Consider the following 15,731-nt stretch of genomic DNA (forward strand, 5'->3'; position numbering starts at 1 on the left):
CTTGGTGCACTTCTTTGCAGAGGTCAAAGCAGGAATCATGGAACCTCTCCTCTCTCTCTTTGGCAGCTGCCTTCGAGGACCCTCTGCTCACTGAGAAGGTATTCTCTTCTCAGTGCCAGACTCCATTTCCCTAACAGGACACACTCCCCCTCCCCTCTTTCCCTCTGTCGGGATTTCTCTGCTAGGAACTTTATCTCTCTGCCAGGATTCCTCTGTTAGACTTTTACTTCTCTGTCAGGACCTTGCCACTAAGGAAATCAGTCCTCCTAGCAAACTCTGGGTTCTCAGTTCCAACAATAAACTACTTTTTATCAGTCTAACTTTTCGAGTTCAATTTATGAAGGACCTGCGCTGACCAGAAGGGGTTCCCACAACTTTCTGCCCTGTACTGAACCTCATCAGAACTGTAGATTTTGACAAGCAAAACAATACAAACTACTAAAACATCTTATACTTATGAATTCAGCCTAAGTAAAATATTGGATAATTTTCAGAGAAGCAAGTGAAAGTGGAAAAAAAAAATTGGGACATATTTAAAAACAAGATGAAGCATAAAGCAAAAGACTGACAATCTAAAGCCAGAAGGTTAAAGTGTAAGAAACTATTTGCCTAAAGATTATAGATTAGAAAATTCTGAAAAAGAGAAAAGTGAAATTTGGGATAGTTTAAATAATTTTCTTATTAAAACAAAACTATTTCAGATCAAAGGGTACTGCCTCTTTCTTTTTCTTAAAATTCTTAAATATCTTTTATTTCACAAGGAAATGATGCAATCCTGTTATTTTGGCTTGGGGGTGGGATGGAATGAAGGAAGAATCTAAAAGTTCTCAAAGGAAATTTGCAACTTTATTAAGAAAAAGAAAAGCATACCCTGAGGGAACAATAGAAAAATAAACTGAGAAAATAACTATTCTTTAAAAGATTAACAATTGGTTTGCATTTCAGAAAGAAAATGTTATAAATTTTTGCATAGCAGGACAATACAACTGATAAATTAAGGATACTTTGCTAGTATCTACTTCTTTTAAAAGTAATGTTCCACAATAAAATATAAATATGGTATCCTCCTAACCAAAAACTAATGCATGAGGAATACCCAACAATTTTGTGTTATTTGTAGCATGTTTTCAAAATAAAACACAAAATTAGCCAGACATCTAATAATCTCAACAAAGATAAAAAAAAAAACTCAACTACCTATTAATAAAAATAACTTGTCCTGACCTCTTGCCTGACTACCAGGCTATCATGAGCTGAATGAGATATTTCCAATTAGATGTCTGCCTATTACCTTAAACTGAACACGCATCTAAAAATTTCCAAATTATCTCTTTGTCTTGAATTCCCTATTTGGCTAACAAAAGTTTTAACTGTTCAAGTTCCACTGAGATTTAAATTACGGAAGTGACTTTTTCTTTGCCCAACCTGTTAATCAGTCATCAAGTTCTATCAATTTTTCTTTTACAATTTTTTTGTATTCTCCACTTCCTTTTCATTGCTACTTTGACTGCCAAAGAAGTCATTATCTAATTCTTATTTACTTCCTCTCTGCTCCAGTTCATTCACTTCTGATTCAAGCTAAAAACCATCAGATTCATTTTCCTAAAATATTAGATCATCAGATTAAAAATCTAAAAATCCTTTAAATATCCCTCTGGTTTCAAATCAAATTTCTTAATTTGACATTCAAGGCCTCCGAAATTTGTCCCCAATCAACCACTCAATGATTTATTAAAAATATCTAATCTTTTTTCTAGTTTTATTTTCCACTAAACCCCTACACAATTTCCATTCCAGTCCATCTACTCTCCTGACTTCAATTTCACACTTAAATCATTTTCCTATCTATCCCTCTGTAGTTACCCATTTTTATACAGTCCTATATTATCATGAAAAACCAGTGGGATGTATCCTAAAATGATTTTTTCTTCTTTGACACTCTCCTGGCACTTACTTTTTCAATCACTTGGTATTATGATAATGCCTTTCATTATTATTTTTTCATTTCTCATCATCTTATGCTCTCAGAGAGCACTAATTTTACACATTTTTATTATTCTCACTAGCATTCACACAGTGCCCAACACAATCCAGTCATTTAATAAATACCTTAGAATAACTAAAATAATTCATAATATGATTCTTCTAAAAGGCTTTCTTCATCAAATGATTTACCATGGAATCTATTTTGAATATCTTTTAAGAATTGATATCTCACAACTACTGAGCCCTAAATATTTAATAAAGATAATTTGCTGTCAAATAATATAGCAAAGAAACCATAGAAACAAACAATTCTCTACACATTTCAAAGGGTTTTAATGGCCTCAAAGATCTGTGTACCAAACCTAGATTACTTTGGAAACAAAGCATATCACTAGAAAATTAAAATTTGTGTTCAAAAGAAACTTTACCTTTCCTGATAAGAAATGAGATGAAAGACTTGGAACTATCAGAGAGATCTCTCACAATCTGAGACCAGACTACCTAAATATAGAGAAGAAATAATAACCTTGCACTTATGACTTTAAAAATTGGAGTTTTAATCATCTGTTTTCTTTATCTAGGTAAGTATAGTAGCCAACACTTGAAATTAAACTAGAGGACACACTGGAGAACATGGCAATTTCAGAAGTGTACAGGTGCAAAAATTCTGAGTGGTGATTGGCAGCCTCTGTTTGATCGACACGTTGCAAGGAGAAACTCATTGTTCTGGATTAGTGGACACTGGAACATTTATAAAATAATCTCAAGTAAAAGAAAGGTTAAGTGAACAATTACAAAAAATAATTTCAAAATATATTTTTCTAAAGAAATAAAAAAATGTTATTTGGAATTCACCCATGAGACAAAGAAAATGAAGCAGTACCATCTTTGAGCAAAATCCCTTATCATGTCAAGTATATCAAGAGTCCATAATTAAAAAACCAAAATTAGACATGCAAGTAATAAACTTTTGGAATAAGTAATAGTACATATGAAAAAGAGTAAGAATAAATTTAGAGCTGTCTATAGACCATATTTTAATTACTGCATATTAGTAATGACTATAAAATGGCTTATCAAGAAATTTGAACTTTTCCCAAAGAACTCTTGTAACTTTTGTTTTCCTACTTAACATCAATGGAATCATGGATCTTTTGAAGTATTAAAGTAAGTTTTACCACTACTTCAGCTATGATATGATACAAAACTCTTAAATTATGGTTTAGTTTTGTTTTTAAAACTTATTTACAAAGCAAACAGCCACCATTATAAGGAATAAAAGGACCAAACTAAGCATTATCTATGTTAGAATTCTACTGAGTTACCCTTCCCCCTTATCAGGATTTAGATGCTACCTTTGAGAAATAGTATTTTCAATTTCAACTTAAAATAAAGGGGGACAAATTTTAAGACCAATGACTTAGGAAAAAATCCTTGTCTTCCAAAAACTAGCTTTATCACTCCAGATATATTCCCATCCTCTATTTTTTAATGTTGTAATAGATCTGCAATATGATCTTGGAGCAAGACATTCATTTTTTTTTTTCATTCACAAAACTTATATCTGCCCTATTTTCAATTTTATTAGTATACATATGAGGATGATATCAATGTATGAAATACAGTTCATTCAGTAAAGGTAATATGTGTAATACACACACACACACACACACACATACACACACACACACAGCAGCAATTTAATTAAATACCTGACTTCAAATATATATATAGGTACATACACATGTGTGTATTTGTATATTTACCTTCCTACCTACCTACAAATATTTTAAGAGCAGCTAGATGTTGTAGTGGATAGAGTGCTAGAGCTGGAGTTGAGAAGACTCATCATGAATTCAAATCTGGCCTTGGACATTAGCTATGCAATCCTGGGCAAGTCACTTAACCCTAGCTGTCTTAAGTTTCCTCTTCTGCAAAATGAAATGGAGAAGAAAATGACAAATTACTCCAGTATCTTTGTCATGAAAACTCCAAATAGAGTCAAGAAGAGTCAGACACAACTGAAATGACTAAACCACACACACACATACAATATATATAAAAATTCTTTTTTTTATGATTCAAGTCTTTCAAATTACCTAACAGATTTTTAAATTTGTTAGTCTTAGCAAACTAATTGGTATTAGGGAAAATGGAATAAAAATGATAATTATTTTAAAAAAATCTCTCCATAATAGTCACACTTACAGGAAAAAAAAATATAGTAATACCTCCATTAACAAATCTCCTGAGAATGAAAATCCTGAAAAGTCCAACCTGCCCTATTTTTTTTTAAAAAAGCAAATGCTTCAAAAAAGTCTTTTATCTGAAACAGAACTGACTGCCTTTTCAGTTATGTTACAAAAACAACTCAGCACACAGCTTCAATTTGACAAGTTAGGACCAGTCCTTGATCAAGTTAGTCTCCAAAGCTTTTCTTCCAGCTTCCTCTCTACTTTTGATTTCTATCAAAATTTCCCTCATTTTCAGGTATGCCTTCTACTCTTATCCCTTTTCAACAATCAAAACCTACATCTGATAAAGTGTACTGTACACTTTTTAAAATATATTAACTTAAACCTAGACAGATTAATTTCTGCCAACTAGCATTTTTAGCCTATTATCTCCAACATAGAAAAATATTCAAAGGAGCCTACAGATTTCATAGAATGTCTAGAGAATTTTAAATTAGCAGGAGAGCAACTTTGTCAATTCTACAATGAAAATGGATCTGATTCAGTTTCCAAAGACACATTTAATACAAAAAGTTATAAAATTAGTCAATACAGGAACATAAGGATTACACAAAAAGGACTTATAATCTTAATATTAATACTAATTTTAAACCAGTCACTTCAAAGGAGTTCATATATAATTAAAATTTGAATAGTTAGAATAGTGTATTGGAGAAATGTTTTTAATCCTAAGGTTACATATTCATGTAATAAAGTGGGACCAGAGTACTTGAATGGTCTCATTCATTCTTTTCATTAATAACTATCAATTCTTTTTTGTAATTTATACACAGGAATTATTACACAAGGGATGAACCTCTAAAAGTAGGAAAAAAATAGTAAGCAAATAGATAAGTGTGTGTTGCACATATATTCATATTTTTTCCTCCATAGTAAACTTTTTAAAATAAATTCTAATATCAAAACGATAATATTAAATCATTTATATAGAACTTTAAGATTTGAAAAAACAGTTCACATAATTCTCTGTTCTGTTATTCACAAAGGAAGTAATGTGTCTTGGTCAGTATCACAAAAATAGCACTAAGAATCAAAAAAATACCTTTTGGTATTTTAAAGTGACAATTCACATATTTCTCTACATTGGTTTTCAAGATGATATTTTAAAAAGTGATTTGACTAAAAATTTTTTTAGAGGAAAGTTTTATTAAATATTCCAAACTATTTGCCAATAGCTATTAAATGACATAATACATTCAGGACTAAAAATAAAGCATAATACTTATCAATATTAAATGCTGATGAATGGCAATGACGGTAATGGACAAAGAACAAGAAAAAATCTTTCTTCTATTGGCAAAAAAATTATCAAATTTTTAAATATTTTAATTGATTGTTTTAGTACTTTACTTGCCCTTTATAAAAAGTGGTAAAATAAGCTGCGAAAATGGATGGGGATAGAAAGGCAGCAAAAAAGGTAAAAGAATAGATTTCTAGGGCTCAAATTTGGGAAGAGAATATATTCTAAAAACGTTTCTAGCTAAAGCAGGTCCTAACTAAAATCACCCTCATAGAAAGTAAACATGTCTCCATTTTACTAAATAAGTGGCTGTGGGTGCTAAAACCTACTTTTTAAAATACTTCAATAGTTCATAAATATATAATTTCAATATAATTTCAATGTCTTCCCTCTCACCCCAACCCCCTCAGCCCAGCATTGATACAGATATCTTTTGGTGATGACCTTCTTTGGAACTTGGCCACAACTGCCTACAGATAAGTGTTTGTTTTTTACTTATTAAATAGATTCACAGAATCAGAATTAGAAGAAGCTTTCAAGTTCATCCAGTTCAACCTCTTCATTTTATAAAACATGGTAATTTTCCCCAGCCCTTTTTTTCTTATGAGAAACAGAAATTTTAAGGATAGAGAATGCTAAAAAATTTTATCTAATTTAAAAATAGGTTTAATATATTCCTTATGGGATAATCTGACACCAACATCATTAGTCAATTGCACATGTTTATATATATACATATATATGTATGTACATACATATCCAAGTTTTCTCCCTGGTAAAATCTTTGTGACAGGCCCAGAAATAAATAAGCAAATAGATAAGTATGTGTTGCATATATATTCATATTTTAATATATTGTGAGAAATTTATAAGGTAGGATATTAGTATGACTTTCTTACGTCACAGGAGGAAAATTATAAGCCTTTCTTCTTTTTGCCATACAGAGGGTCAATCAAGGGAGGTGGGCTTAATTAAATACCCTTAATACAGCAATATGTTTTTCTCTCTTTTTTAACTGTGCAACTGGCTAGAAACAGTAGATGGAGAGCTGAGACTGGAATAAGGAAAATTTGAGCTAAAATACAGCTTCAGATACTTACTGGACATGCGATCCTGGACAAATCAATTAACCTGTATCTGCTGTATTTTATCATCTATAAAGTGGGTATAATAATACCATCTGTTTCCCTGATGGTTGTGAGGATAAAATGAGATATTTTTAAGTTCTTATAAATATTGACTACTTTTTTATTGTGTTTTCATGAAGGTTTCCTCTACTATGTCATTAAAATAAATACAAGGAGAACTCTGCTAATATATATAATAAGTAAAAGAAAAAGAAGGCATAAAGCTCTACATTTAGCCCACTGCCTTCTAGGGAGACATGGCACATATTTACCTCAGAAAAGTGGGGCCCCTTTTGTAGATTACGCTAGAATAATATTACTTTGCTGGAAAAACCCAAAGAGGTCTTGATTTATTGTTAAAAAAACAGGGAGGCAGTTGTCTTATGAAAGAATCAACTAATGCATCTTTGTAAATATTTAAAAGGTAAATAATCACTGTAAAAATAAAACATACAAATTTCTACCTGTTGAAATAAACAAAAGAAAAGTACAACTATTTCCTTCATTAATACAGTAATGCTGAAATGACTAAACCAAAAAGACAAAGGGCAGAATAAAAAAATGTAACACTTAGATTAGGTTTACAAATATATTTCTATGCACTTATTTAAAAAAAAACATTTAGGAAAAAAAACATTTAGGATAAGGATGGGTAAATGTTTAAGGGCAAAGAGACACTTTCAGCTAATATTTTTAGATCATACATTTTTAAAAAGATTATAATCTACATGTACACACAAATACATATCTCACATATAATGCATATATTTCCTTTTGCAAACTGATGCCACAAAAATTTTGTATCTATTTACTGTTTGGACTACCACTTTTATATGATTTTATTTATATGAATTAATGAGATATAACAGAAAGACTAAAGAATAATTTATCTCTAGAAAACCCATCTGCATATGTATGGTCTAGGAAATAGATTAAAGATTTATAGGAATTATTGTATATCTCTCTACTACTTCATTATTACAATGAGGTTGCCATTTATGCTCTCTCTAGGAATAAGAACTGTCATTGCTACCAGTACTTTAAGGCATGAAAAGACTTTATGTATATTATTTCATTTAATCTTTACGTTTACTCCATAATGTAATACAATTATTATTATTCCCATTCTACAAATGAAAAAAGCTGAATTTGGGAGATGAGGATCTGGGGTTCAAAGAAATGAGATGAAGATCAGGACAGAAAAGAAATGTAGGAAGGTTAAGCATAATAGTAGCAAGACAGGCATCCTAGTGAGGGTACTGTTTGGATATGAACATAAGTACTCTAACACAAACTCTACTAGCATCCACGGTTAAGCTAGAAACATGTTATTGTTAAATTGACATGTGTTAACTCATGAGTACAATCTCATTTAACTTAAGAAACATTTAAGTGTTTACTGTGTGATAGATGCTGAAGGGAGAAAAAAGAATAAAAACCATTTCAGCCCTCGATGAGCTGATGGGGAGATAGAACATAGATAAGATATTCTAGAGCTGAAAGTAATCTCAGAGGCTGCCAGTTCAACAACTTCATTTTATAGGTAAGACAATTGAAGATCTGGCAGAGCCACACAGGTGGTAAAAAAGTAGAGGCTACAATTAGGTCCTCTTAATTCTAGAGCATGGTCTTACATAGAGGTCTCATGAAAAGTTTTTATAAGGAGGTGACTGACACCTGTTCTATATTTTGAAAGAAGGCTGGAATTCTACAAGGAGTTGCTGAAGATGAAGTGGATTTCATATATAAGTGCTCATTTGGAAAGGCAAGCTATATTAGAGATTAAATCATCATATATAAGGAGATTTTGAGCCAGACTGATGAACAATGAAGTATACAGAGATAAACAGCGTCAAGTAGGTCTGGAAAGTAGAGAACCAGATATTGAAGAGTTTAAATGACAGGCTTATCAATTTGTATTTTATCCTCGAGGTAATAGATAGCTGTGAAAAGTTTTGGAGCAAAGGAATAATATGATCAGATGTTTTAAGTATACCAATTTAGTGGCTGTTTGGAGAAAGGAAAAGTGGGAGAAAAATCAGGAAGATATAGTATTGTTCTAGTTGAGGCCATTGATGAGGATCAAAAATAGGGTAGAGACTTTCTTGTAAAGCTAAGGGTAAAAACCCATAATGTGTATTTAAAAAGTCTATTGCGATAGCTTGAGGGTCTCTGGTTTCTGACTCTTAACCTACTTTTGCATTCCATTAATAGTCTTCTAAAAAGGTAATAATAATAGTTTGAAAATGAGTATCTGATTCAAACCTTATCATTTATATGAGCATTAAGGTATAACCACACTGTCATTTTAAAATGAATTAAACTTCATGCCTTAGAACTTTTTTCACCTTCTATTATCTCACTAGCAGGAAATAAGTCCACTGTGTTTAATGGTCACAAACAAGAATTCACTGGTAGGCAACTATTTTTCAAGGCCATTATACTCCCCAAATAGCCAAGCCAAACTTTATTTTTATGAAATTATCATGCCTATTATATTGGCTACAGGATCTTACAAGGCATTCTTTAGACTATGCTGTTTTAGTTAATGTAATTTTCTTTGTCATGAAGCTAAGAATTAATTATAAGGAAATACTCTCCTCCATTTTCAATGAAGGAAAAGACTTCTTAAAATTGAGGAAGTAGAGAAAGAAGTACCAGGTTTTAAAAAGTGATTAAAAAGTATTAAACTATGAAAAGATTTGGCATAATCCCAATGAATGTATGCCTTTTACATGATATAGAGATGTAGATTTCCTGCATAAAGGTATATATAAATGGAGTTCCAAAGATCCACATTGAACCAAAAATATTTAAATTAGAAATAAACTTGAAACCTGTGAGGAAAGCTTTCAACTTGAAGTATAAAACAACTTATGCATAAATGTGGTTTCAAATCAAGTACCACAGGACTGAATGTAGATCATAACATAGTAATTTAATCTGTTTTGTTGTTTGCTTCCTTTTTTTCTTTTTATTCCTTTTTGATCTGATTTTTCTTGTGCAGCTTGATAAACATGGGAAATTTGTTTAGAAGATTTGCATACATTTAAAATATAATGGGTTACCTGCTGTCTAGGGGAGAGGGGTGAAGAAAAGGAAGGGAGAAAAATTTGGAACACAAGATTTTGCAAGAGTAAATTTTTTGTTGAAAACAATCTTTGCAAGTATTTTGAAAATAAAAAGCTATTATTTAAAATAAGAAAATAATGCAACATTTTTCAAAGTGATTATCTCTTTAATACTACCTTGTCCAAAATCATGACTGCAAAAACTACTACTAATTTTTTTAATTAAATTGAAACAGAATAAATTGCATTCCAGATTCTTATAATAATAATAAAAAGTACCACATTAATAAATGGCCCTTCAGTTTCATAATTTGATTTTATAATGATTATATTTAGAAAATTAAAAATATATATTTTGGATATGAATTTTTAAGTATTCTTTTGTCATATCAATCATGTCTGATTCTTCATGACCCCATTTGGGGTTTCTTTTGGCAAAGATAATGTAATGGTTTGCCATTTTCTTTTCAAGTGGATTAAGTGACTTGTCCAGGGCCAGCTATTAAGTGTCTGAGGCCAGATTTAAACTCAGGAAGATAAGTCCTAGCACTCTAGCCATAGTGCAATTTAAATTGTCCTGTATCTAAGAATTACTACAATCACATCTCTCTCTCTTTCTGACACACACACACACACACACACACACACACACACTCTCTCTCTCTCTCTGTATATATATATCTTTCTCTTCAAACTATTTTCTCACATTAACGAAAATCTTTCCTCCCCCAATGATGGCACTTGAGTATATGCATAACATAGTTTCATACTTTAATACTTCAGTGATCCATGATTTTGTCAGTGTGGAAACTACTCACTGATATAGATTGTAAACCCTTGAAAATTTAGCAAACAGTCATGGAGAAATACTACAACTAAGTAATTGTCACCCTTCTTAATAAAAAGTCTCTCTGAATTTAATTAAGCTGAACTTCGATTATTAGACATAATCAAAATGCCATTAAAAAAGCTCTTCCTTCTTAGTAAGAACATTCCAGAGCTTGCATTCTAATGATATGGCTTAAGTGCACATAGCTAATTTAGATCATAGTTTTAAGAGTAGAAGCCAGCAGCATAAAAGACTAGATTTGTATTTTGGATTTGGAAGCATAGATGATAAGAGACAGTCTCCCACAGTTGAAATTCACTAGCTTTTTAAGTGTAGGCAAGTCACTTAAAACTTTTCAATGCCCCAGTTTCCTCATTTACAAAATGGAAATAACAAGAGTAGTAACTACCTTATAGAGTTGTTATGAGAAAACTAAAATAAAATATCGTGCACTTCAAATAATATATACATTGTAATTATTGTCATTCAGTAAAATGTAAGCTCTTGAGGGCAAAAATTATTTCATTTTTGAGTTCTAGATCCAGAAATTAATGATGTCTTACACAGTTATGTGTTTACATTTATTGAGTGAACACTGAAAACTAAACTACTAACCACAACACGTAGGCATAATACAAAATGCTTTGAGTAAATAAATTTGACACACAAAGATTTCAAGTTTTCCACAAAAAAGTTTTCAGTGTAAGATGAAAGTAAACATCTTTATTTACTGAAGTGGAAAATGTTAAAGCAAAAATTATGGAGTCAAAATACTCCAGGAAAAAATCTTTATGACCAGTATTTATAACATGTATATTTCTTTTGTAAAAGTTATTTGAAATACCTCAAAAATATCAGAGTCTAAAAGTTTATCTATTTTTTTAAGGTCCAATTTAAAATGAACTTCTTTTGCACTATGTAGAATGCCAGTAGTTAGAAAATACTGAAATCTTAAATAGGATATATGCATTTCTATACATATGAAAAAATGTGAGACATAGACAATTACCATGTTGAAATAAGAACGAATTTTGACTCCTCTAGCAAGGTCCCACACTATCACATTTCCATCATGGCCAGCAGAAAAAAGAACTCTAGGATCAAATGGGTGTGGTTCAAGTACAAATACTTCATCTTCATGGCCCTGAAAAATGTATTTTCATGTTAAAACCACAGAAAACTAATAATACAACACTAATATAGCAAATATTAGAGACCACATCTGGAAATGACTTTACTTCAATAAATTTTTTTCAAATTTACCTGGCAAAATACCTCAAGTATTATGCTATCTAGCAATCTATCAATCTATGTCCCAGTTTCAATAATAAATATTTACTGGGTACCAAGCTCCATGCTAAGTCCTGGGAATACAAAAAAGAGACAAAAGACAGTCCTTGCCCTCAAAGAAATTACAATTTAATAGAGGGGACAACATGCAAACATACACATATGCACACAAAGCAAGCTATATGCAGGATAAAAAAGAAATAATTAACAGAGGGAACTAAAATGAAAATTAAAACTAAGCTAAGACAATATAAATGCCTACAAGTCAGGTATCACAGAATAATAAAAGGCAGAAATGTCAAATACAAACAGTAGCCACTAAACCTATACATAAGATCCCTATAGCCACAAATCTATTGACTTAGAAAACTGCAGATTAATAATATCTATTTTATTATATTTTTATTTTGTTAAATAATTCCTAGTTACATTTTAATCGGGTTTAGTCACATTTGGGAATGGTGTGAATGCCATGTTTGACATCTTTCATGCAGGGAATTATTTCCAAATCAACAAACAGCTGGAAATGACAGTATCACAACAGAAAAGGATTATTTATTTTACTGACTTCAAAATTTCAATTCCCATGAGAATACCATACTTCAACTAGTTGCTTAGGAATTTTCTTCACAAGATCAGGGTAAAATGACAAGTGTTTATTTCTACAATTCCTTTGTTCCTGTGTTATACATTTCCAGGCAAATATCATTTTGAAGTTAGCTCAATATAAGCTAACCTAATAGTTATCTGTTATCTAAAATCTACCAAATAAAAACTGGAAAATTTTTCTTACCATGAGTACATGAATAAGTTGACCAGTATAAGAATTCCAGACTTTTAAGGTCATATTATTAACAGCAGTTATAACAGTGTTGTCATGACGGTCCCATGCTACCATAGTTACTTTCAGTTTTGTGATTTTATCTTCTACCCCTTGCATGTTTTGTCTGAAAGTAATAAAAACATTATTTTGACCAAATGTTTTTGCATTAGGTAAAACGGTGATACCACAAAAATCTGAATAAGTTTTATTATTTGTTATTAACAAAAATGAACATTATTACTTAATAGTAATAATTTTGAAGAAAAATAATTAGTGGGATTTAAACTCAGAAAAATAGAATCATAGTTCAGCTCTATCACTGACTTTTATAACCTTTACAATCTAGAGGAAAATGAATTGTCTACCTTCCTGCCATCTCCCACTCCCACTTAAAGATTTGAAATTTTATTAAATATGTAGCACTGAGGTTACTAGTTCCAAGTTTCAGAACTAGAAGGGATCTTAAACATCATCCCATCAAATCTTCCAATTTTAAGAAAAGTTAAATCATTTAGGAATATTAGTAAGTGGCAAAGCTGGGATTCAAACCCAGTCCTTAAGTTCAGATGCAGTTTTCTCTCCACTTCATCAAATGATGATATTGTTCAGTCACTGAGCCTTTTTGATCCTGTGGACCATACTATCCATGAGGCTTTCTAGCCAAAGATACTGGAGTTTGCCATTTCCTTCTCCAGAGGATTAAGGCAAACAAAGATTAGGTGACATGCCCAGTGTCCCACAGGTATTAAGTACCTGAAGCTATATTTGAAATCAAGTCTTCTTGACTTCAATCTCAGTGCTCTATTGACTGAAATACTTTCCTGTCTCTTCACCATATAGACACCTGATCAAGAATCTCTACTATATTACCAATAAATGGTTATCTAATTTTTAAGTAAAAATTTTCATTATGCTCTACTGTCTTGATGCATTCCACCCACTTTTCACCAACTCTTACTTCACCAAGATTTTTCTTGCATCAATCCTAGCCTTGTACACGAAATCTACTAGAACCAGTAATATATATATATTTGAATGATCAATATTTAAGCAATTTAAAATTTGATCTTACCCTGCTGGACGAGTAGCCATATCTAACAAAATACTCTTCCATTCTTTTCTCTTAAACTGCCAAATTCGAGCTGTTCCATCACGACTCCCACTTACAAATCTGGTTACAGCAAAGACACAAATAAGTTTAAACAACAGAAAAGACACAAATAACTTTTATTTTCCAGACCTCTATTCTTGAAAATATTCTACAAACATGCCCCTTCATATACTCACATTTATAATTCTAGATTAAAAAAATTTTCTTAAAAATGATTCCCTAAATTTTAAAGAACAATTGATATTCAACATTTGCCTTCCTAATTTTTAATGTGAATTTGCTGGTAGCATCAGTGAATGCACTAAAAATAAATAAATGAATTAATAAATAAACAAATAAAAATCAGGCTTCAAATATGGTTTGAGACCACTCTCCAATATCCTAGAATATTACTAGATGTAGCAAGCAACTTAGTTTTGGACCAAATCCTCTGTAGTTACTGGAGTCTGAAATGAATGTGCAATAGATTATCATTTCAATCCCTTCCTAAAAATAATGAATATATTAGTAAATGATACATTGCAACTACAGATTTTAAATTAATAACAAAAGTGTTTTTCTAACTTTATGCAGTACATCATTTATAGGCAATATATAAGGCAAGACTCAACTCCCAATAAAGTCATGTTGAAAATGAATATTTTCCCCCCAATAGAATCTAAAAGTAAATATATTTGTAAGCATATGGATCTTTCCAAATTTCAGTTTTAAATTTTTACACATATACACAACACACACACACACACACACACACACACACTTGTTGTTTTATAATGTAAATCAATAGGGACTATTGACTTATATCCTAAATAAAAAGGAAATGAAATGTTTTGTTAATAGCTTAACAATAAAAAATAAAAAAATTCAACTATTTTTTCTTTTTCTTTTACAGACCTGTGATTTCATCAAGTTAAGGAAAAAAACCCAATGCAATTCCCAACTCTTCTTAAAGTCACTCTGATCAACCTAAGCATCAAATAATTAATTTCAAGGGAACTTTAAAGCTATCAGGTTTTAAAAAATATTTACAATTTTATAGTTTAAAAAGCTAAGAAAAAATGTAAATGGTAATTTTCTTACCTGCTACTAGTGTTTGAAAACTGAATACTATCAACTTTGTCCTATAAAGAAATTAAAGAAAAATAATGAATTTTGGCAGCTGAATGTAGCTGCCAAAGACATTTTATTTAGACAAGGTAAATCTCTCAAGTAATACTTACAGTATGAAACTCCAGTTCTGATATTTTCTCTGGCTGACCTGATCCAAAAAAATAAACTCTAATGATATGATCGGTACTTCCTGTGGCCAGAAACATTCCACCTATGAAAGGATCCAGGAAACACTTTAATATAATTTCATAACCATTAAAAATAAAGATTCTAAAATACTACAAAACATCATTTTTATCGTGAGACTAAATTTCAAATCTAAACATTTTCTTCCTAAATACTTAATACTAAGTGAACCTTTCAAAATTTAATATATTATCTATAAAGCAAATGGAGAAGAGATTGAACAATCTTTTAATCTCTCTATATAAATGAAATTCAAGTTGTAGTTTAAATGTACACTGTAACATTTTTTCAGTTAAAAACAGCTAAATCATTTCAAATTGTGAAATTGTGATAGTAGCCTGAAAATATCTAAAATTTCTTATCAGAATAAAGTAAAATTATCTAAGAAAAGCAGTATTAATATCACCATCACTTTTGTCCTAGTTATTCAAAGGATCATAAAATTTTAAATTGAAAAGGCATTTCAGATCATCTACTCCAACCCTGTTAAGGATCAGGAAACTTTAAACTCAGAGAAGTTAAATGATTTGTTCAAAATCACACAGGTGGTAAACAGCAGAGCTATGAACTGAGGTCTTTTGCTTCTAAATCCAGAAACTATTTCCACTACATACTGATGGTGATGCTGAACTTTACTTTGACATGGACTATGTCCTAGTTTCAGTAATAAAAAGAATCTTGTTCATCCTAGGTTAAACAGATG

General features: G+C 30.9%; 1 protein-coding gene across 2 annotated transcripts in view; it reads right to left on the reverse strand.

The window, feature by feature from the left end:
• The window catches only part of PHIP (pleckstrin homology domain interacting protein), a 171,253-nt gene that overhangs the window by 87,328 nt on the left and 68,194 nt on the right, over nucleotides 1–15,731 (reverse strand). For both annotated transcript variants that reach the window (XM_051997303.1, XM_051997301.1), the window contains exons 11-15: nucleotides 14,953–15,053; nucleotides 14,813–14,853; nucleotides 13,694–13,792; nucleotides 12,592–12,745; nucleotides 11,518–11,652 (exon numbers count right to left, since the gene is read on the reverse strand). In XM_051997303.1, coding sequence (XP_051853263.1) covers nucleotides 11,518–11,652; nucleotides 12,592–12,745; nucleotides 13,694–13,792; nucleotides 14,813–14,853; nucleotides 14,953–15,053 — 530 coding nt within the window. The remainder of the gene's footprint in view (nucleotides 1–11,517; nucleotides 11,653–12,591; nucleotides 12,746–13,693; nucleotides 13,793–14,812; nucleotides 14,854–14,952; nucleotides 15,054–15,731) is intronic.

Source organism: Antechinus flavipes, chromosome 4 (assembly GCF_016432865.1).
Source record: "Antechinus flavipes isolate AdamAnt ecotype Samford, QLD, Australia chromosome 4, AdamAnt_v2, whole genome shotgun sequence".
NCBI lineage: Eukaryota > Metazoa > Chordata > Mammalia > Dasyuromorphia > Dasyuridae > Antechinus > Antechinus flavipes.